The sequence below is a fragment of the Bactrocera tryoni genome, chromosome 3 (genome assembly GCF_016617805.1).
Source record: "Bactrocera tryoni isolate S06 chromosome 3, CSIRO_BtryS06_freeze2, whole genome shotgun sequence".
NCBI classification, from domain to species: Eukaryota; Metazoa; Arthropoda; class Insecta; order Diptera; family Tephritidae; genus Bactrocera; species Bactrocera tryoni.
Window position 1 is genome coordinate 16029946 of NC_052501.1, and position 23337 is coordinate 16053282.

The 23337-nt window shown below is 36.9% G+C and overlaps 3 protein-coding genes across 4 annotated transcripts in view; 2 read left to right on the forward strand and 1 right to left on the reverse strand.

Annotated features, from left to right (window-relative positions):
* LOC120771875 (diuretic hormone receptor) overlaps window positions 1-9841 on the reverse strand; it is an 81142-nt gene extending 71301 nt beyond the window's left edge. For both annotated transcript variants that reach the window (XM_040100129.1, XM_040100128.1), the window contains exon 1: window positions 9471-9841. The gene's annotated coding sequence lies outside the window, so the exon portion shown is untranslated. The remainder of the gene's footprint in view (window positions 1-9470) is intronic.
* Window positions 9842-13963: 4122 nt separating this feature from the next.
* LOC120771961 (probable peroxisomal acyl-coenzyme A oxidase 1) lies at window positions 13964-18273 on the forward strand. Its single transcript, XM_040100276.1, has 7 exons — window positions 13964-14247; window positions 15738-15897; window positions 15959-16251; window positions 16306-17218; window positions 17279-17384; window positions 17694-17849; window positions 17914-18273. The coding sequence occupies exons 1-7, from the start codon at window positions 14106-14108 to the stop codon at window positions 18172-18174; spliced, it is 2031 nt and encodes a 676-aa protein (XP_039956210.1). The 5' UTR covers window positions 13964-14105; the 3' UTR covers window positions 18175-18273.
* Window positions 18274-20697: 2424 nt separating this feature from the next.
* LOC120771045 (probable peroxisomal acyl-coenzyme A oxidase 1) overlaps window positions 20698-23337 on the forward strand; it is a 5442-nt gene continuing 2802 nt past the window's right edge. The window contains exon 1 of the mRNA XM_040098846.1: window positions 20698-20943. Within this exon, the coding sequence (XP_039954780.1) occupies window positions 20802-20943 (142 nt within the window). The 5' untranslated portion in view covers window positions 20698-20801. The remainder of the gene's footprint in view (window positions 20944-23337) is intronic.

Genomic DNA, 23337 nt, shown 5'->3' on the forward strand with positions numbered 1-23337 from the left:
AGATCGGAATTCGCACAAGCAAGCATGTCCAAAGAGACCTGTTTACGGTACTCTTTTTGAAAAAATGTTTAGCTCTATCGGCACGAGTCGAACAAGAACGCGTTTCATATCTAAAATATTTCGCGAAAGCTGTCGAGTTCTCTTGCCATCTCTCCAACACTAGTTTGAGAATTTTCAAGCACCATATCCTTCACTTTTTTTGATATTTTCATCAGCTGAAGAGGTCGAAGGTCGAAATTTGATTAGAAATATAAAATTTAAGAGAAATTCATTGTTCGATATTTTTATCCATTGTAAAACCGGCAACGCACTATTGAGAAGTACCGACCTAATCAGCTGCTGTAAACAAACTGGTTGACAGTTCGCGCTCATATTTGTCATAGTAATTAAGGACAGTCCTATCAGCTTAGCAAATTTGTTTGAAATATCATTTATTCGGTGAATTTAATTACAATTCCTTGTACTTTTTGTCGCAATGTATATTCATCAGTATATTTTTGGCAGCGACGCCAAAAGTTGTTTGGCGTTTTTTAATATTGGGTCAATGCACTCATAACGCATTCCCCTAAGGAAATTATTCAGTTCCGAAAACAGAATGTCACAGGGAGCAGTTATTTCAGATAAAATCTGGCGAATATGGTGGCTGAATGCTGATTCTCGTTTCGTGTTTGGCATATACCCAAAGCATTATAAAAAAATTCGTTCAGTCAATCCAAAAGAGATGTTGAAATCCTTTGTTATCTCTCTGCCGCGACGATTTTCAAAAACACTTTCTTCAATTTTTTGCAATCTTCATTAATAGAAATAGATGTGGGTGGTTCACAAGAGGCAAATTTTCTATGACTTCACAATGGATGCTTTGAGCCCCTCAGGCGTGATCTGTCAAAAAAAGGCTATTGACCTCTTCTTGGATCACCCGTCATAAACTGTACTGTCATTTAAAACTAAACGTTAGTGTTACTTATCCAATTAACTGTTATGATATGAATTCCTCGATATTTCAATTTATTTACTAATGTTCAAACCAGGTGTTACTTCAAAACTGTTGTTAATTATAAAATTTGAGATTTGTAATTAGCACTACTTTTCATTATTTAACTGCTAAACACGAACAAAGCGGTGACTGGTGAAATTTACCCGTGATTAGTTTTATTACAAAACATAGAGCTCGTTTGATAAGTGAGTGAAAAGTCAAGGTGATGCAATGAAAAATATTTGAAAAGTAAACAAGAGGCAAGTGAGGCGTCTAATATGACAAGTCCGATATCTTTCCAACTTATAATAGGAACTTATTAAAGAGGGTTATAAATGTGAAGTTGCGACTTTTCACTTTGGACAAAATATTTAAATTTCATTGAAGTGAAAGGTTTTAGTATGGCAACAACGAAATTGTGTACATCAGCTGTTTGATATGCCACTGTCGGTTTCAAAATGTTCAAGAAGTTGGCTTCAAGACGCCATTTGCACACAAGGTGAAATCGTGTAATGCAGTGATCTATGTATTTAAAACATTATGGTTAACAGAAAATTTAGAAGTTGATGCAAAGGGAAAGATCATTACAAAGAAGCTAATGATAGCGAAAAAGACCGAATTTGAGAGAATGAATCTTTTACCATAGTGAATCATTCATCAATCGTGAATTTTTAGTATTGTATCATCTAAAAACCTTCCACAAATTTACTAGATCAGTGATTTGTGATGATCGATTAATTATCGAACACCGCATTTGTGCTGGTATTGTCGACATTGTTGAGTTCAGTTCCAGAAAACTCCCATACAACATAGCAGAGTCTCTGTAGAGTTCACTTAACCTTTTTGTGGTCAAAATGACTTTTTTCACTACTTTTAATAGAGCATAGACGTGTCAGAAGTGGTATCTTCGAAAGTTACTTATTTATCGAACTACTCTCGTAGCTATAAGGTGTAAGTTTTTAATTAATGTTTGCTTTTCAATATTTACTAGATGAAGAGTAAATAATCTTAGCACTTCTAGGAGTAGTGTAAATGAGTTGATTGCGCTATAATTCAATATATTTTAATATATCAGTTATTTACTTCCTTTACTGGAATATATTTATTTTTATTATTTATTTATATAGCAGTACAAATATTTAAAACGTGTGGGCTCATTGAGTGTTAAACACGCGCCTATGACTTTTTTTCTTAGCGTTAGATAAGCAAAGGGCAAACAAAGGTATTTAGGGTCTATATTTCTAACTCTAAAATGCTCAGTTAAATATCTAACTGGTCTGCTGTGAAGGCTTGACAGTGCTGAAAATTTAAGATCTGATCTTCAGAAGATATTACAATCTCGTCGTGATTCCCAATCAGCTATTTTACTTTCTCGTTCGGCTGGCTTTGACGACAGCGTAAGTGTAAGGCTAACACTGTTAAAAACACGATTGTTTTGAGTATGTTCCTCAAATTGCTTTGCAAATTAAGGGAGTGGAATATGAAAGTATGAAGTGATTTCAAGCAAAATAAGAATGTAATGCAACATCTGAAGGACCACGAACATAAATGGTCACTTCCGGTGCCACGCAGGGATCAATCCTCGACCCAGATCTCTGAAACGTCACCTAGTTCAGTATATTTAGCCTCGATATGCCCGACTATACTTAGTCGGCTATGGTGAAGATATCGCTGCGATGATCACCGCAAGAAATACTTGAGATGTGATTAGAGCACAAATGTGGCTTGACGCGCGGAATCTTAAACTTTCCACTGAAAAAAGTGAGCTGGCATTGCTAACAAAGAAGCATATTTCGATTAAAGTTGAAATGAGGACAACAACAGTGACTCCAAGACCCAAAAGGTTGTCAATTACTTGGGTGCAAAACTAGGCTTCAGGCTTACCTATTGGACAGAAATCTAACCCGCTGCGGAAACGGTATCAAAAATAAATTTCTAACTTACCAGGCTGATAGCCAACATCGGAGAACCGACACAGGGGACACGGAAGCTTCTTATGTAGACCACACTGAATGTTTTGCTTTACGGAGCAGAGCTATGGGTAGACTGATTGACGAGGTTTCAAACAAGGCGACACTCTATCGTGCGACTTCTTCAATCTACTCCTGGAGAAAATAATTCGAGCTGAAGAAAGGTTCCGGGAAGATTTATGATCCATTGAGCACCGCTAACGGCGAATACCGCAGTTGATGAAGCTGTGGGCTGTGCGAGATATATGACGACATTGACATAGCTCATCGAATTAAGAGACAGCAGCTACGGTGTCTAGGTCATGTCGTCCGAATGGCTGAAAACACTTCAGTTCTGGGAGTATTCGACGCAGTACTCAGCGGGGGAAGCAGAGGAAGAGATAGACCTCCACTCCGTTGGAAATGCAATGTGGAGAAGAACCTGGCTACACTTGGAATCTCCAATTGGTGCCAAACAGCGAAAAGGAAGCAGCAAGAAGAAGACGCAGGTAATAACATGTAAGTCTGGAGATGAAAAATACGTAAGTGACGACACAATGATGATGTGGCCTTTTTTCTCATCTTCTTCCGGAAGAAAGGTCATTATTTTAAGATTAAACAGGCTTTCAAATCTCATGACATTATTCCAGTAAAATTTTTTTTGACTGAAAATTAAAGTTTAAACATCAGCTTGCCGCCACTCTTTCATAATCCCGCGCCCACCATATAAATTATTGAACTATTTATAATTAAATAAATATTTTATAAACCATAAACTTCCTGGCACACATACACATACATACACATACATATATGTATGCATGAGCTACGCTTTACGTCCGTTGCGTTGACAGTTCATTTCTGTTTATAATATGCGCATTCTTTATGGACACATGAAATATTTATTAAATAATATAATGTTTTTTTCTTTTCCTTTTGACTTAGCACTTCCAGCTGCGTTCCGCCAATAAATCAGTAATAAAATCAACACTTCGCCATTCTACCGTTAATTGGCCGTGTGTGGTTTGTCAATGTGCATTTCTCGTTGAAATATTTTACAGTTTTATTTTACTATGTTTACGTATCATAAGTCGAGAGCGCACACACTCAAATTCACAAGCAAATAAATATCATAAAAAATATTCAATCTTTTAAACTTTGAACGAAACAAAAAAATGCTGCAGGCCGACAAATGAAATATAGTCACTGAAACAAGTGTTTACATATTCGCAAAGCTCTTTGAACTGCGTTTAAACTAAACTAAAGACGATTTCAGGAAAATTGGTATGTAGCTTTAATCAGTTGAGGCTGATCCACTTCGCTGGCGCCGGAAATATGGAAATATGGTTATCTGTAATACTAGCTTCCTGCATAGGAAAATCCATCAATCTAGCTAGCTGTCTCCGGATCGAAAGTCCGATCATGTTGTGATAGACGGAAGACATGCCTCCAGTGAAGATACTCACCCGCCTCTGTTTGAGTATGGAGCAGACGTTCCACTGCAACGACCATGAAGAAGTTCGAATAGCAATTATTTGTCTGAAGAACAACCAAGCTGCGATGCCCAATCCACAAAGGCCTGGTGGATTGCTGGCCAATCAAATCAAGTACGGCGGTGAAAGACTAGCAAGGAGCTTCTTTGTTGAATATGGTCGGACCAAAGCCTGCTGACGATTGAAATTTAAGTGTGCTTTGTCCAATCTGCAAAAAAGGAGACCCGACAATCTGCGCCAAATGTCATGCGATAAGTCTCAACAACATCGCATATAAGGTTCTATCGAGCGTACTGTGTGAAAGATTAAAGCCCACCGTCAATAAATCAACAGCTAACCAGATATTCACCATGCGCCAAGTCTTGGATCCGTGAAAGGTTTTGCGGAAGATTTATGGTCCTTTGCTCAGCGGCAAATGCTCGAGTAGCGCAGTCTATGGAACGATAAACTATACGAGTCACGAACTATACGCCGACATTGACATAGTTCAGCGAATCAAGAGACACGGGCTGCGCGAGCTAGGTCACATTGTCGGGATAGAAAAGAACATTACAGCTTTTAAGGTTTTCGATTCAGTAACCACCGGCGGAAGTAAAGGAAGAGAAAGACTTCCACTCCATTGAAGGCAGATGGAGAAGTACTATAATAAATAGCGAGAAGAAGAAACGACTGGCGCGCTAATGTTAATTTGGCTGTAACCGCTTAAGCGCCAGTAAAGAAGAATAAGAAGAATATTGATATAAACCTTCACTTTGTTCTATCAAGTGCTCAAAATGAACTGAGCACAAACAACTGTACAAATGAGTTGGAAGCGTATATTTTTAAAGCTTAGCATTAACAACTATTCAACAAAAAAAAATAAATATCGATCCGGTTAGGAAATACTTCAACTTTTATTGCTTCATACCTATTATCTTGAATTCACGTGTTTGTAGATCAGATAAGGAACAATGATGCTGTTGTAAAAACATGTGAACCCTTATTTGAGTAACTGTTTGCCTGTAAAAAGCTGTTTAATTTATAAGCTTTTTTAATAAAAGAATATAAATTGTTAAGTGTAGCTGTAGTTAAACTATATATGTAAGTATGAGTATGTAAATCAAAAGGTTCAAGAAAATGGTAAGCAGTAACTTAAATAGAAGTGCAGTGATCTTAGCTGAAGTTGTTTTTGGCTTTAAAGCTGTCATTTTACACATCTCCGAATATCAAATTCTCAGCAAGCTACTTTCTCAATAATTTGAACTAACATAACCTCATTTAAACAGTAGTTAAAACAAACGAATGCGTCATAAATATTTTATAGCGACTCTAATCAGTCAATTAACATATATCACTTTACTAAACAGACTATTAGCTAATTGAGTAAATTAATCCACTGCCGTAAATGCCAAAAAGATGTGAAAACAGCGTGTGAATAAAAAATCATAGAGACATAGAGCTTGTGAGATGATTTTGAAATTTTTTTTTAATGAAATATGACGTGTGTCTGAGGTGGGTATTCAAAATTGGCAGATTCATTAAAGATTAATCGCTGTCAACTCGATAAATTATTTCTTGTTTTTCGATAATAATTCATTAATTTTCGGTATGTAATTTTACTTTTTAAATTAAGCTGTTTCAACAAAAGTTACCGAATTGTAAATTTGGCTTTTATACATACATATGTACTTCAGTGGCTCACAACCTTTGACACTTAATCCAATCCTGCATAGAAAATCCATCGACATAACCGGGAGGTGTATGGCGAAGAAGGTAGCTATTAAACTGAGAATTTCTAAATGAACATGTTTCTGAACACTCTTTTGGATCATGGAGTTGCCAAACCAAGCTCTGGCGTTATTTTCTCTAGAAACATACCTGCGAGAGAGATGTGAATTGATAGAAATCGCTGAAAGAGAGTGACAGTGATCTTCTTGATGGGTGAAAATTTGTGAGATGCTGGCTGAAGGAGTGTATTGGCAGGTAAAATTTTTTAACCTTAGTTTCAGGTTTCCTAATTACTGCAGCACTAGTAAAACCGTGATGACTGCCGTTAAGGTTGCTGTAGATAGGCAGATATACAGACTGTTGGAGTATAATCTCCTTCAGAGTAGTGACTATACAATCTGAAAACATGGCAGCGATACTAGTCTTGAGTTTATTAACGTGCGTACTACAAGTAGCAAGATTGTCAGACGACAGGAGAATCGCAGGTAACTAACGGAAAGCCCGAAAGTGTACCATCAATATCCTTTAGGCCCTCAAGCGAATCTTAAGAAGTCTTGTGAGCTCTGCGCCGTCCGTAAGGATTATTCTCTGTTTTATGAAATTTTATTGTTTCGAATTTTCTTTTTGTACTTAAGGAAAGATCGCTGAGCGTCATTCGCTTGGAGATGACCAGAGACGATTCTTTTACATACGGCTCAAGCAGCTCACGACTTTCGGTCTTAGACCAAGTATCCTCTGGGTAGCCGAAGAACGTCCGTTTGAAGGCGAGCTAAAGTGAGAAGGGGAACCATTCCCCAGAATTGTGCGCTGGGTTTGGATTTTAATATAAATTATAATTGGTGGGTTATAACGGTATTAGAGCATTAAATAACTTTCACTTTTACTAAATTGAGTTCGAAAAGTGGAGGTTGATTAGAATTGTTCTTGGAAACTTATTTCATTATAATTCTAAACAGGCATCGCTTCCCTACTGAGAAAAGGGTAAATAGCATTCTTTGGGTAACAGATAATCCATTCATTTTCTGAAACAGATCTCCAGATTTGACTTCCTTAACTTCTTTTTGTGGGGTTAATAAAAAAAAATTGCATTCGAGCACAAAATGTAGGGAGGAGTCATGGCTACAGCTTTCAAGTTGATCGAAAAAGTAATGGACGTAATGGAAACGCAGCAATATGAATGTTTACCTTACAGTAGCAATAAAATGAAAGACATTTTTTTTTTATAAAACTAGAAGCTTAAATGAAATATAAAGATCAGCATCACTCATCTTGAGAAACAGCATTACTTATTGGATAATATTCGACCGAATAGACCACGTTCAGCACGCAGTGAAAAAAATATAGCAGCCGTAGCTAAGAGTGTACGCGAAGATCCTAGAAAGTCGATTCGGCGCCGTTCAACGCAACTCCGACTGACTTATGGAAGACTTGGCGCATTTTGCTTCGAAATCTTAAATTGAAAACATACAAAATACAATTTCTGCAAGAACTGAAGCCGCTCGATAAATAAACGAAATTGCCGGAATTTGGGACGAAGAGTAACCTGGAAAAATTCAAGAGCTGCCACTTTATCCAGAAGAAACAACGGTTTGCTGTGGGTCGTGGGCCAGTGGATTTACCGGTCCATATTTCTTTAAAAATGATGCCGGTGACAACGTAACCTTCAATGGTGACCATTATCGCGCCATCAAAACCGACTACTTGATAGCTGAAATTGAAGCTTGTGATCTCGGTGACATTGAGTTTCAACAACATTGCGCCACTTCCCGCATATATAATCAGTCATTTTTTTGAGAGGACACTTTGGTGAGTAGATAAATTCACGTTTTGGGCCGGTCGACTGGCCACCAAGATCGTGTGATGTCACACCGTTAGACTTTTTCCTGTGGTAATATGTAAAATCTAAAGTCTATGCGGACAGCCCCGCTTCGATTTAGTCCTTAAGAAAAACATCATGCTTGTCATATGTCAGTTACCAGTCGAAATGCTTGAACGACTCATTGAAAATTAGCCTCAACTGATAAACCATCTGAGACGTCGCCACGGCCAACATTCGAAAGAGATAATCTTCAAAAAGTAAATGCCAAGGAATGTTCTTTCGAATGATAACAAACATTCCCGATTAAATTTAAAGATTCTGTGAATTTTCTTTAAATAAAAGTAGGCAACCTTGAAATGGATCACCCTTCATATATAAATCATAAATGATCAGCGTGACGACTTGAGACAATCAATGCGTTTGGTTGTATATACGCGCACTGTTTCCTCAAATTTTAAAGATATCCATCGGAAATTTTACATAGGTTTCTTTTTTCGCAGGAAGTTGTTAATACGTCGGAATCGCCGATATCGCACCTCCATAGCTTTTAGCTGTCACAAACTGTTCGATTAAAACCAAGTCTTTATATGGAAAACTTTTGTATTTGACGAGATATCTCCACACAATTTGGTACAGATTATTATCTAAAGCAACAGTGCAATTTCTGAGGAATATTTTTAGATCAGACGGCTATAGCATATAGTTGCCATACAATTGATGATCCAAATGCAGCGCTTATAAGGAAAACTTTGTTATTTAACAAGTTATCAGCACAATATTGGGCATGATTGACTGACCAAAACTTGGAGCATTTGTCTATCGAATATAATGTTCAGATCGAACCACTATAGCAGATAGCAGCCATGCAAAATGACCGATAAAAAACTTGAAAAAGTTCTTTTTATACCCTTTATGATATAAGAAATGCTGCTGTGAAGGGTATTATAGTTTCGTTGTGACCGCAGTTAACTTTTTGCTTCTTTTGATTTTTTTTTATACTCTAAAATATGCATGTATAAAATATATATTATTTAATTAAGGATACATTAAGTATTAAAAATCGCTGTCAATTAGAATCAATTTGTTTAGCCATTTATCAATCTATTTAATTGATAGCTGTATAAAAACAATTAAAGCTTGCATTTTAATAATGAAAGAATTGTTTTTGTCAATTAATTTGTTTTTATACTGCTATTTTGCCAGTTCACTTCAAATTTTTTACAACTGTTTATTTATTTACATATTGCGTATATATTTTATATATTTTTTCGTTTTTTTATTTTATTTTTTTGCCTCAGCACACTTTGGCACATGTCAATTTAAATTAGCATTGAAGCTTTCATTAAAAGTTTTTAATTAAATTCGACAGAAGTTGTTGAAAGCATAAAGAGGCAAGTAACGGTAACTGATATTCAACTTGAAATAAACTAGGTACGCACCTTTTGCGCCTACTAATAACACATATTACATTTTTGTTTTGAAATTCTTAATTAAAAGTTGACATAAAGTAGAACAGAACACGCACTTACTCAATGTATGTCTTTAGGGAATAACTGTACATGCATTTTTGTAAACAAAAATACAAAACTCGAAAACACTGCATTAGATAAACTACCACTGATTTATTCCCGCGTAAATTTCGCTAACAAATCACTCCCATACAAACACACATTTAGATATTATGATAAACAACCGCTATGCATGTAACGCCGGCGACATTTATTGTTGTAATGTAAAGCGCATTAATTGGCGTTAAAATGATTAACTTGAGATTTTATTACACCTCAACAGAGAGCGACACCGTGACACTGTTTTGTTTGAATTTTTCTACACACGTATTTGTTTTAACATTTAAAAGCTGTACCGTTATTGCAATTACCGGCCAATGCAACCGCACAGAATGAATATCGAACAGCTACTGAAAGTCACCATTCATTCGACCAGCTGAGCGCGAGTAGGCGAAGCGATAATATCCATGAGCATACATACAGACAGTGGAGAACTTAATTGAAAGCTGGCGAGCAGCTGATAGACGACATCCACATGCCGGCCTTGGGGTAGGCAGCCGGGCAGGCAGGCGTCGGCATGATAACAAGCGTGTAAACAAAAAGATTAGCCAATCTAGTGGGTGGTGGATTGTGTGTGGCGCGTAAATGTGGATGGTGGGCTCAGCATGTTAGTTTATTGGAGCGGAAAAAGCTCTGTGCTGTTATCAAGAGTTGCTCCATTTAACATTTGCGCGAGAGACTTTGAGCAGCAATTTTTAGATAGTAAGAATTAAAATAACTGTTGGCAGTATGTTTGTACATAGTTGTGATGTTAGTGGTTTTGATAAAATTAAATATCATGTTTAAATAAATAAATATGCATGTAAATAAAATATAAATAATTTGATAGAATCCTTCGATAAAAGCAATGGAACTGTAAAGAATTTGCTAGAATCCTTCGATAAGAGCAAATACTGTAAATGTTTTGCAGTAATGTTAAAATAATAAATAATAATTCAGAGAATTTTACATATCAGTTGCCATTTAAAAACGTTTTCACAGCAGATTTTTTATTAAAACTGCTATTTTCAGCCGCAATTTATATTAAATTTTAATTTTTAGCATTATTATTTTTTTATATTTTTTTCAATATTTTAATTTTTATAATTTTTTAAATATTATCAATTTTGTATTTCATTTGCAATATTTTAATAATAATTTATTTTCAATATATATTTGTTTTTAATTAAATATTACTATTTTTTATAATATTTTTTTCAATTTTTTCATTTTGCATAATTATTTAAAACTCCTGTATGCACACAGCCGAATTTTATGCTGCCTTGCCTTATGCTAGTTTTTATCATAGCTGTTAGGCCAGATAACATAAAAACATAGAGTTTTCTTTTTTATGTTCTCTGGTTAAACAAAAGAAACTGTTAAAATTAGTTTCACTTTCGCTGCTATCTATGTTACATATTATGTACATTCGTTTTTCTATGTACTCTTTAATAGTGTCAAACGCTGTTAGCGGCTGAGAATAACAATATCTGCTGTGCATGTTGTTCTGAACGATTGGCATCGCTGTTAGATACCACAGCTGTTGAGTAGACGTGGGTGGTGGCTGTTGCTGGGTGGTTTATGCTGACTGCTAAGTCAGTGACTGTTAATGAAGGTCGTTGAATTCATTAACATTCATAAACAGCTCTGGTTTAACATTATCTACTGTTAGAAGCAGTTTCGATGTTATCTGCTAATATAAAGGCAATAAGATTAACTCTCTCAAATGGTTTAAAATGAGAGTTAGTTTAGGTATGATATTTGGAAAATGTTACGGTAAACTATTCACGGTTAAATCTAAAATGTCTGTTATTTTAATTAATATTATTTATTAAGTTATGCAAAGACAATTTTCAATATTTTGAGTTCTTTAAGTACATAAAAATAATTTATTAAAAATAAACTTTTCGTAGCTTGGATACAAAAAACAAATCGTTTTTGACAAGTATGCATAACTTTATGTTAAAAATACGTTCGATATAAAAGAGTTTATATGTATGTGTATATAGAAAATTTTAGCAGTTTTCTAATTTTAGAAAACTTCATTCTTGCTTTGGTAAAACTTATTCCGCGAAATTTTAAAAAAATTTAATTTATTTAATAATTAATACTGCGCAAAATATTTATTTTATTGCTATGATAAGCTATGAGAAGCGCGTACATTTTTTTTACTGTTAAACTGAAGAGAGTGAAAAAATCAGGCTCATCACGCATAACATTGTTTGTGGAACGTGACTGCAAAACATACCGAATGCCGGCTTTATTCCGAAAATAAATGATGGGAAATGAACTCACTTAAATGTTCTGTCAATACATATTTACACAAAAGAGACACATACGAGGTCGAATGATAAAGATTAGATTAGATATAATTAAAAATTTTAGTAAACAAAATGTCCATGGTTTATAATCCATTTACAGGAATTTACAAAAAATTCACAGCACAAACATAGGCAGTCAAGTCCACGCCAATGTTGTGATTATTGTGGTTGTTGTAGAGAAAAAAAAATCTTCTCAAATACATATATTTCCAGAATTTCTCGATATAAATTCGGATCCCCTCCGGTTCGTCGACTGTCGCGGGAAGGATCGGTCACGAATAGCGATCACCAGAGACTAGTAGGCCAAGAACAAAAATATAATAACGCTGTGTTCGTGATCTCTATTTTACACAAAATGGTTAGGAAAAGCGCGGTCTCAAATGATGGCCGTGATTGCGCTTTTAGAAATGTTTGTCTTTAGTTTGCATAAGAGCCCTGGTCCGTGTGTTTTTGTTTTTTGTGTTATTCTGGTGCAATGGCTTGATTTTTATCTACACTTGTCTGTCGACCTGCTGCTATAATTATACCTGCGTAAACATATGTTCTACGCTTGTGTTGTGATGCTGGGTCGGATCTGAGACCAATACACGCTGGTGTACCTGAAGGAAGCTTTCTTGCCCCCCTGCTCTACATTCTCTAAACAGCGAATCCCGCATTGTCAATCCTGACTCCATAATTATGGTTACCAATGCGCATGTCACTGTGTTGCTGGCGTGGAATGGCAATCCTGCTGCAGTCTCTAAGAAAATGTGTAAGCAATTGACCTAGAACCGTGGCTCACCAAATAAAACATTGCCATTAAGACTATACGAGTGTAAATGATGTATGCCCTCAGACTCAAAATATGTACACAATTTTGGTCAGTTGCTACCAACAAGCACAAGCGCAAAATATCTGGGACTTATAATTGGTAAGACAATGTATGCCACATGGAAATACATACCACGTGTAATTCAAGAGACCCTACATAGCGCCGGTTAAGGGTTTAGCAGCTCCAAAATCCCTCCAATGTCTAAATAGCAATATAAGTATGGACTTACATAAGGTAATATTTAGACCCATCTGGTCTAAGCCTTGCAAAATAAAGTTTTTCCAAGATTCGCGGGATGGCCAAGAATGGTGTACGACTAACATCCGAAAACGTGATCCACATTGCATGTCTATATGACGATTTCGACAGAAGCATGGTAAGGATTAATCAAAGCCCGATGGAACGAGCTATCTCGTTGCAAAACTGCAAAGTCGTGTGCAAAACGGTGGATCGGAAGTACATAAAATTCATATTGTTACTCGATAGAAGATACTGCAAGAACATGATGGGAATACTAATTGGCCACTGTCTGGTGGCAGTACACGGTCGCAGAATGGTCTGACAAATTGAGAGGACTGTAAGAAATGCTTAGAGCGGGGCACCAGGGAAACAATGGAGCATCCCTTGTGCAGTTGTCCTGCATTGGCCAAACTACGCAATAAGCATCTGGGGTCCCCACGGTATGATACACTGAAGGAGGTATCGGTAGTGAGGTCACAGAGACTATTTAACTTCGCGACAAGCGCAATGGTCCTAAAGGATGACTCCTTCTCTTGGACTTAATAACTGAACTCCATCTATTATCGCAAAGGACCAAGACTGGTATATTCATGGCTTATTGGCTTACCAGATTAACCTAACCTAACCTAGTGGGTACATATTTTGGGTGAGGAACGTCGAAACTCTTTAGAGATCTAAAGATGCCTACTGTAATGGAAATTAAACCTCCCTCGATTGGAGGCCCATGATAACGTACTTGCTATCCAGCTGCTCAACAATAGCTAAGAAAAGAGAATCCTAAAAAATATCACAAATTTTACCTCCCTTTAAGATTACTTTGATCTCACATTCTCAAATCGAACTGAGTACGCAATACAATATATTTTTATAGATTTGATGAATCAAAACAAAAATCTAATACACAATATTCTCGCTTATCATCGAGCTTTTTCCCTTTTTGTTTACCAACACGCTTCTTTGTATTTGTTTTTAAGCTGATTGCTTTCATCTCTGCCCACACCACACCTTATCTGCTATAACTAGTACCGCAATAGAGCTTTTCTCACTCAAACCACACTAAAGAACTGTCGAAGGTACATAAGAGTTGGTTGACTGAAGAGCATGACGATCAGTCGGTGCACGAACGTGCTTAGCGAAACTATAAAGTGTGTAAGAATTCAGCAAATATAAACAGTGTGACAAATAGTTTGCAGTTAAATATTTTTCATTGAATTAAATTAATTTTAATAAAAAAAATTGTAAAAAATGCCTGCCAAGCAGAATTTGGTATCGGAACTTGTTAATCCAGATCTGCAAAAGGAACGGGATGGAGCTAGTTTCCGTGTTGACGAATTTGCGCGTTGGTGGCATGGTGGGGCGGAGAAGTTACGCCTCAAGAGAGAACTGGGTAATGAGTGTTTTAGTTTTCATAATTCGAAATGCTGAACTTTGAACATTTCCAACATGTGTTATACCTATGTTGTTGGACTGTATGAATATACTTTCACCTGTGTATGCAAATTATAATATTTCGATTAAGCAATACAACCGCTAATCGATAATAATGAAAGTCATTGTAAAAAACCTAAACAGACAATAAGAAGCAACAGCTCAGAAGATGAATCCAAAGTTCATTGAATCGGATAAAAATTTTAGTTTATGGTCTTGCGTATTTTATGTCGGTTGTTTTTTTGTTTATCTGTTGTTACAATGAGCGTCATGAATTGCAATAAAAAAGTCCAGATAATTTATTTTTAATCGTTGTTAATGGATATTGGCTCAATAATATGACTTCCCGAATATGTGTGCAAAAGATGTTGGCGGTTACTAGTTTCAAAAAGATGGCAAGCCATCTTGAATGTCGAAAAGAACTGTCATTGACTAGCTAACCAGATCTCAGGTCTCTGACTGCTTTTTGTTGGGTTACTGAAAATTGTAAGGCAGCAAACCTCGGAGACAAAAATGTATATCGAAAGTGGAGAAGAACCTCGGACTATTGTCGCGCTAAAGACAAACATTTATGCCGAAACCACCGCCAGACATCTCAGGTCTTCGAGGAAAAAGTGAAGAAGAAGCAACCAAAAGAGTATTTAATGGAAGATTTCGCGGAAGGAGATGATCGCCGACCCCGAAGAAAATTTCGTACAATGATGAAGCTTATCTTTAGTTGGTTAATAAAATAAATCGTAGCATTTGGAGTGATCATAATCTACAAACCATTGTTGAGACCTCGTTACATCCTCGCTGTTTGGGAAGATCAAATAATTGGTTCATAAAAATAAAGCCGGCCACAACGACCAGTTGGGACCTCGTCCCACGACGGCCGGGTCTAAGTAACCGGAACGGACACGGATTTTTTATCCGGCTGTCCGACCATCAACTCGGTTCAATTCGGCCGCTACAACAACAATCAGTTGGGACTAGGAGAGCGCCATGATTTGTGACTTTTCGTGCTGAACCGGAAGATATTGATATGAGCGACTTTTGGTTCAAACAAGACGGCGCTACATAGCGCACATCAAACGAAAAACTTTTGCTGCGTCATGGGCTTTTGGCGTGGTCTCCAAGTTCTTGCGATTTAATACCGCTGGGCTTTTTTTTGTGGGGTTATGAAATGACGTTTGTTTGCGCTGTTAAATCCGATACCATCAAGGTCTTGGAAGAGAATATTCGCCGCTTTACTGCTTACATCCGAAAATTGGGTCTCCCGGCTGGAATCTTTTCGAGCCAGCCGCGGCAGTTTCGTGCCGAAAATCAAATTTTAAATAAAGATTTTTGGCCATAATATTAAATTATATGCGTTGATTTCTTCTTTAAAATCACATGTGTAGGAAACACCCTTTTTAATAACTATGGTTAAGTATTTTTTCTTATTATTCTAAATTTTTTCAAACTTAGAACATGAGCTCTTCAACGATATGACCGAGCACAATACACTTCTACACTATAAATCACATGAAGAGATTTACGAGTTGGCGTTAAAGCAATCCTTTCAGGTGGCAAAAAAGTTGCGTGCCATGCAGCAACGCATCAACCCTGGCGGCAATGATATATGGCCGTAAGACCAAATACCACTAAATTGTGTATCCTTAGCGGGCTCAAAACATTCACAATTTCAGCAAGCTTTATTCGTCCACTTGGATATGGGGTGCCACTCCGGCTGGCAACCCATTTGTCGTTCAGTTCGCGATGATGGTGGACGCGATCAAAATGCAAGGTAACCAAGAGCAGTGGGAACGCTTTGGCAAACGCGTTGAGAACTTCGAAATTACGGGCACTTATGCACAAACTGAATTGGGACATGGCACATTCTTGCGTGGGCTAGAGACACGCGCCGACTATGATCGTACCACGCAGGAGTTCGTGCTGAATACGCCGACGCTGTCCGCATACAAATGGTGGCCGGGCGGCTGTGAGTAAACAATTTCAATGTTTAATTTTTAGTTTATTAATCTCTCACCTTCAGTGGGTCACAGCTGTAATTATTGCTTGCTGGTGGCTCAGCTGTACATCGACAATGAGCCGAAGGGCGTACAAATGTTTTTCGTGCAGTTGCGCGACGAAGAAACACATATGCCGCTGCCGGGCATCGATATTGGTGAGATCGGGCATAAAATGGGTTTCTATGGCGCTAACAACGGTTTCTTGGGCTTCAAAAATGTACGCATACCACGCACGAATATGATGATGCGAAATGCTAAAGTACACCCAGACGGCACGTTCGTGAAGAGTCCCGCTTCCGTGCTCACCTACTTCACCATGGTGATGATGCGTTGTATGATTGCGTCAGATAATGCACAGCTGCTTGCTTCAGCAGCTACAATTGCAACACGCTACTCAGCTGTGCGTCGTCAAAGTCCCATCAATCCGAATGAACCCGAACCACAAATTATCGATCATGTAACACAACAAATGAAACTCTTTCCCGAAATTGCTACGGCAGTCGCACATCACCTCGCCACAAAATCGCTGTGGTCAATGTATTATGAGACCTACGGTGATATTGAGCGTGGTAATTACACACGTCTACCGGAATTGCACAACTTGGCGTGCTCTTTGAAGGCACTTTGCACAGCTGATGCAAATGCGGGTGCCGAACGCTTACGTTTAGCTTGCGGTGGTCATGGTTACTTGACCTCAGCCAATTTGCATATAATGGTGGCGTCTGCCGCGGCTGCTTGCACCTATGAGGGTGAGAACACCGTGCTGCTCTTACAGGTCGGTCGCTTTCTTATGAAATCATGGCGCGCTGCTAGTGAAGGTAAGCCACTCACACCGACAGCGAGTTATTTAGCAGCGCCGGCGCAAGGCAATGGGTTCGGCAAATGGACGGGTGATTTGGCGAATATTGTTAGTGCGATACAGTATGCAGCAGCGAAGTGAGTCAGCGGTGGTAAGGATTTCCAGATCGTGACTAATATATGGTTTTAAATTTGCAGCAAAGTACGTTTGGCTTTTGAGAATATGGCGCAACGTCTGAAGCAGGGTCAAACCCAAGAAGAAGCGGCCAACAATACGGGCCTGGAGTTGACACAAGCCGCAGAGGTATGTACGTAGAATATAAGGGTTTAATCTTAGTTACGAAGTAACCGACCAAAAGGCTTCTAGTTTGAGGGAAGAATACATACTGTTCGGACGAAATCCATGTGAATCGTGATTAAATGTACTACTGTCCGAAATAATCACTCACAATATACATATGTATATACTAGCTCATTTGGAGGCAGCATAAAACTCATATGTATCTCCATTCGTTGCCGAATACCGAACTATAACCTCCATTTTTACTATACTCCTAAATCCACATTTAGATAAGATATATGTATTTTTTTTAATGTAATTTTCATACCTCAGCTCCATGGCCGCTCATTTATTGCCGCGACATTCCTGGCTCATGTAACGGGACCTGCCGCTGAAGAGCGTTCTGCTGCATTCAATCGTGTGTTGCAGAATCTTCTCGAACTCTATTTGGTGCATACAGCACAACGTCACTTGAGTGCCATAATGCAGGTGAACGGAGAGCCAATTCATCATTATATTTTTCTTTTACTAACACGATCTCATCTCGATCTAGTGTATCAGCTTAAGCGACTCTGATTTGCGCACGCTGCAAACGCGCCTCGAAACGGCGTTGAAGAAATTGCGGCCGGATGCTGTGGCGATGGTCGATGGCTTCGACTTTCATGATCGCGCTTTGAGTTCCACCTTGGGCTCCTATGCTGGTAATGTATACGAGAGCCTCTTTGCTGTAGCCAAGCAGAGTCCGTTGAATCAACAACCCGTGCCAAAATCTTTCCATACAATTTTAAAACCTTTTCTTAAGTCTAATTTATAACCAAGTTTTTGTATATATTAATAAGGTAGAAGATGGTTTTGGTTGTATATAGTATGTTTTGAAAAAAGCTTTCAAATTTTGTTAATAAATCGTGTGTACTTGAAAAAAATAACATGAAATATTTTTAATTTGCTAGGGGGAGTCTGGCTCACACAGGTGCTTGCTTCACCTAAAAATATTATGAGTTAGATCTCACTCAACTAGAAATAGTCAAATCGAATAGTGGCGAAGTTGAGCCTTCACTGAGAAATCTATTTTATTCAAATCTTACCGATTAAGATCTAGAGAATGTCTTCAAAATATTCTAAGAGGGTAGAGAACTTGCTGCCGACAAACCATGTGCAGGACGGCCATCAACATCAACACGTTAATAAAATTAGGAAATTGGTGAATCGACGATTCACGGTCAGAGGTCTTACTGACATCGGCAGGTTCAGTGAAAACTATTTTGAAAGCTAATTTGGGCCTAAGAAAAGTGAAAGCACGATTGGGTTCAAAATCTCTAAATTTTTTCGAAAAAGAGCGTCGCGTTAACGGATAAAACAATGCTTTTCTACTGCCGGAATGCCATGAAACATATTATTACTGACGATGAGTCTTGGATCTATGCTTACGAACCGGAAACAGACGATCAATCGGCCGAATATCGTGGCAAAGGTGAGCCGGAACGGAGAAAACCACATCAAAGCAGGTCAAAAATTAATGTTAAGTTTACAGCTTTCTTCGATTATCGAGGTGTGGTGCACTCCGAGATCCTTCTGACCGGTCAAACTTGTAAAAAGTAATATTTGAGTGGTTTGCGCGAAGCTATTGGTGGCCGGAATTGTGGGCCGACAGCTCTTTCTTATCCAACTCTGAAAATTTCATTGCGAGAGAAAGTCCTGAAAAGTTAAAAAAATCCTACAAATACGAATATCACCGAAACTCTTTCTCGGGTCACTATATGTCTCAACTGACCACTGCCGAAAATTTTTATTTTACTTAGGATTTCTGGGAGATTTGACATAACAGGTGAGGTGGAAACATCCAGGCACTTTCTCCTACATTGGCCAGCCTTTGCGAGACTGGGGCTGAAACATCTCGGCAGCCATACCTTCGGCGTACCCGCAGACATAGCCTCAACTGATATTGGTCGCATCAACAAATTTATGTTCGTCTCAAAGCGTTTTGTCGATTTAATAGGGTCGTTATAATAAATTCTAATAAGAGTTCTTGGTACCACAACGGAGCGGTGTTATAAGTTGTGCTAGTGAAATCCCTTTTTTTGATCGACCATTAAACCTAACCCTACACATCCTGACAACAGCTGCTTGATACAAAGCTTGCATTGTTAGGTTTCAGAGAATTTTTGAAGTATATTCGTTTCTCATATTAAAACAGAGCAATTCTAAAGAGATGTTAGATTCAGTAGCTTATAATAACCCAGCTATTATTAGACTGATGTTATAGTAGTAGAACTAAAGAAAGTTTAAGCTGACAAATTTATAATGCTAACTAGTTACTGTATCTTTTGTGAAATGGTTTTTTTTGTATAGAAAAACTTTACCATTTTTTATTGTTAATAATGCTTCGTGAGCTCTGTCACGTTGACAATAAATAAAAGTTCTCGGCAAGTTTTTTCAATTACCTAGACTAAAATAATCGAGTTTTTTTTATACATTTCGAAAGCGGTCAGTCTACGACTGGAAATCTTTGAAAGCAATTTTAAAAGAGAAAAACTAGAGAGTACAAGAAAATTGAAAGAGACTTTTGCAACACAAATTCTTTGGGATGACAGCATTATAAATAACTTATTTTCCAATAATAATATTATTAATAATAGTACAAGTCGGTACATTATTTTTGTATATCGGTCGGTTTGTAACTAAAAGCAATTATAACAACTTTAGATTAAGGTAAACAAATTAAAAACAAGCTTTTGTGGCAGATTCTTGATATGGTGTAATATAATCTTATCTAGAAAATAGCAAGTGAAATGGAACTTTGGCTTTTATTAGAATTATATGAGAACCAAGTACAAGATAAGATCTAAGAACCCTAACGATAGCAATTAATATATACATATGTACATATGTATATGTATATACATATGTACATATAGAGAATGAAAACAAAAAAATATAAATTAAATAAGAAAATGCAAAAAATAAACATTATTGTAACAAAACCACCACAAAAACAACATGATAATGTATTCTTAAGCACGCTGACTTGCAAAATCACAAATTAGTGCAACTCTAGCGCCTGGTAAAACAAAAAAAATTAGCCTTTGCCCGCCGAGGGGATGTATTACATATTCAAAACAATATTTGTATACCAATAGTGCAGTGATAAGAAAGCTTCAAAGATGAGCGCAAGACATCACACTCTCATTTCTCTCTTTCTCTTCATTTGAGCAAAGAGCAACAAATGATCGTTTGTTTTTATTGCCTGTGAGCGGTCTCTTCAAAAAGCTTCCGACTTGTTTTGACTCAAAATATACATACTTTTGCTTTAACTTGGCGACTATTTTAACGCTGATCGCAGTTGTTGTGCGCAAATAGGCTGTGATGGTAGTAGAATCTTAGTTACACAAATAAAATATAATATTTGCAATAAAAATATAGATTAAAAATATAATCTTAGAAATGCCGACGAGTAAGAGCCTCATACCAGCACGGGTTAATCCCGATTTGGAGAAGGAACGCAGGTCGCCCAGTTTCAGTGTTGAAGAATTCCAGCACTGGTGGTATGGTGGTGCAGATAAATTGAAAGATAAGCGGGAAATTGGTGAGTCAAGGTGAAAGCTGCTGGGTCAAAGGTGTAACAGGTGGTGGGTGGAGTGGTTAAAATGTTAGAGCGGTCGCTGAAAAACTATCATTTCGAGTAAGCGAAAGCGTAATATGAGTACATTAATAATAATAATTAAAAAATATACAGTGCTGTGCAAAACAAAAGCAACAAAACGGCTATAAGGTTTCCATTGACATTTTCAACAAAAGAAACAGAGCTAAAAAAAAAATTTCACTCAAGTGTATGTTTACTTATGGGTAAGAAGCAATTTAAGCACCGGTACACTTCATCAAGCGGTATTAAATAAATGCAAAAATAACAAAAAATAATCATATTTGAATTCGAGTTGTGCAAAACAAAAGCAACAATTTACTTTAAGGTAGTAGGCGACGAAGTTTTTGGAAAATAACGGATTTACAGTTATGCAGGTGTTGTTTTACTAATGCATATAACTATTTAGAGCAAAATAAAAATTAGTTCGTTTTATATATTGGGAGCAAAAAATGGCGCGAGAAAAGTATTGCGATAGTTTGAAAATGAGCATTATAACTGATTATCGTAACGGAGACTCTCAAAGTAAAATAGCTAAAAAATATAATATCAATAGATCTATCATTTGTAGACTAATTAAAAAGTATTATTTGACCAAAAGTGTTACGACAGTGCATTTAAGCGGACGACCGCGTAAAACTGACCCTCGAACTGATATGCAAATGTGTAGAGTTTTTAAGAAAAATCCATTTGCCACTTCAAATGAAGTTGTAAGAACTCTTAATTTAAATATTCATGCAAGTACAGTTCGTAGACGAGCAATCGAAAACAACTTGCGAAGTTACAGACCAGCGAAGAAACCAATGCTTACAAAAAAACACTTGCAAAAAAGGTATATTGACACCTAACATCATAGGCTTCTATATATTGATCACAATTCAACCAAATTTTTTTTTCTAGATTGAATTTCGCCAATGCACATTGTAATTGGTCCGTTGCTAAATGGAAAACCGTTTTATTTAGCGACGAATCAAAGTTTAATATGATTAATTCGGATGGAATGAGTACAGTCCGCCGGCATAAAGGTAAACGCCATAGTGCAAGGAACTGTAGGATGAGTTTCAAGCATGGTGGCGGTAGCATTATGGTGTGGACGTGTTTTTCCGGCAGCGGGGTTGGTCCTTTTAAAAAAATAGATGGAATAATGGACAGGTTTTTGTACAAAAGTATTTTGGAAACAAATATGCTACCATATGCTGAGTGGAATATGCCACTTTCTTGGGTCTTTCAACACGACAACGACCCGAAACACACATCTAAGCTGGTAAAAGACTATCTTAGGGTCAGTGGTGTTCAAGTTCTTGATTGGCCTGCTCAATCCCCGGACTTGAATCCAATCGAGAACCTGTTTGGCATTTTAAAGCGAGCAGTTTCTGGTCGGCGTTTTGGCAACCGAGAAGAACTCTTTGACACATTAAAAATGGAGTGGATAAACATCCCACAAACCACAATTGATAATTTGATAGCATCAATGCCCCGAAGATGTGCTGAGGTTATAAAAGCTAAGGGTTCTTATACAAAATATTAATGTGTTGCTTTAGTTTTGCACACTTACTAATTGACTGTGAAGTATATTTTGTTATTTTTCTCAGCAATATTTACTAAGAGCAATTAATTGGAAAATGTTTTAGTTACACTTTTTACAAGTATTTTATTTTCTGTTATAAAATTTTTGTTAAAATATATTTTGGAAAAAGTATAACAAAAATTATTATTGAACTAAATTTGTTGCTTTTGTTTTGCACAACACTGTATGTATTATTAATAATTATTGGTTCACCTTTAAATTAAACCCAAATTATTTTTTTTCTTTTCAACTATAAAAAACTAAATTCATGTTTCGTTATATCGATCTAAATGTTTTTTAACACGCGGCTTAAATGAATAAAGGTTTTAAACTCGTTTGTACATTGACTCAGCTGATCATTACCATAAACAGCCGGCTTTTTATAATTACTAAATTACAAAGGTGAAAAATGATAATCAATTTTTTTATTAATTTAATGTACCTTCATACTTTTGTACATTGTAAGTAAGTTGCTAGTAAAATATAATAGAAACTTAAATAAAACCAAACAAAAAAATTAATTTCGACTGCATTGATGCTCTAATACCCCGCACAAATAAAAATCATTTTATTTTAATCGGTCAGTTTGTACGACAGCTATATACTATAGTAGTCCGATCAGAACAATTTCTTCGGAGTCTGCATCGTTGCCTTGAACAACAATTCATGCCAAATTGTGATAAAATATCTTGTAAAATAAAAAAGTTTTTTTTTATAGAAATTGATGCACAGGTTCTTGGTGAGGAAAGAAAGTCTAAACAATTGAGCGATGA

What these genes read in the sequence shown, in the direction of transcription:
- LOC120771961 (XM_040100276.1), top strand. Translation starts at nt 14,106, where the DNA reads ATGCCTGCCAAGCAGAATTTGGTATCGGAACTTGTTAATCCAGATCTG. An exon ending in ACGCCTCAAGAGAGAACTGG is followed by an intron (nt 14,248 to 15,737) that starts GTAATGAGTGTT and finishes TTTCAAACTTAG; the next exon opens with AACATGAGCTCTTCAACGAT. An exon ending in GGCGGCAATGATATATGGCC is followed by an intron (nt 15,898 to 15,958) that starts GTAAGACCAAAT and finishes TCACAATTTCAG; the next exon opens with CAAGCTTTATTCGTCCACTT.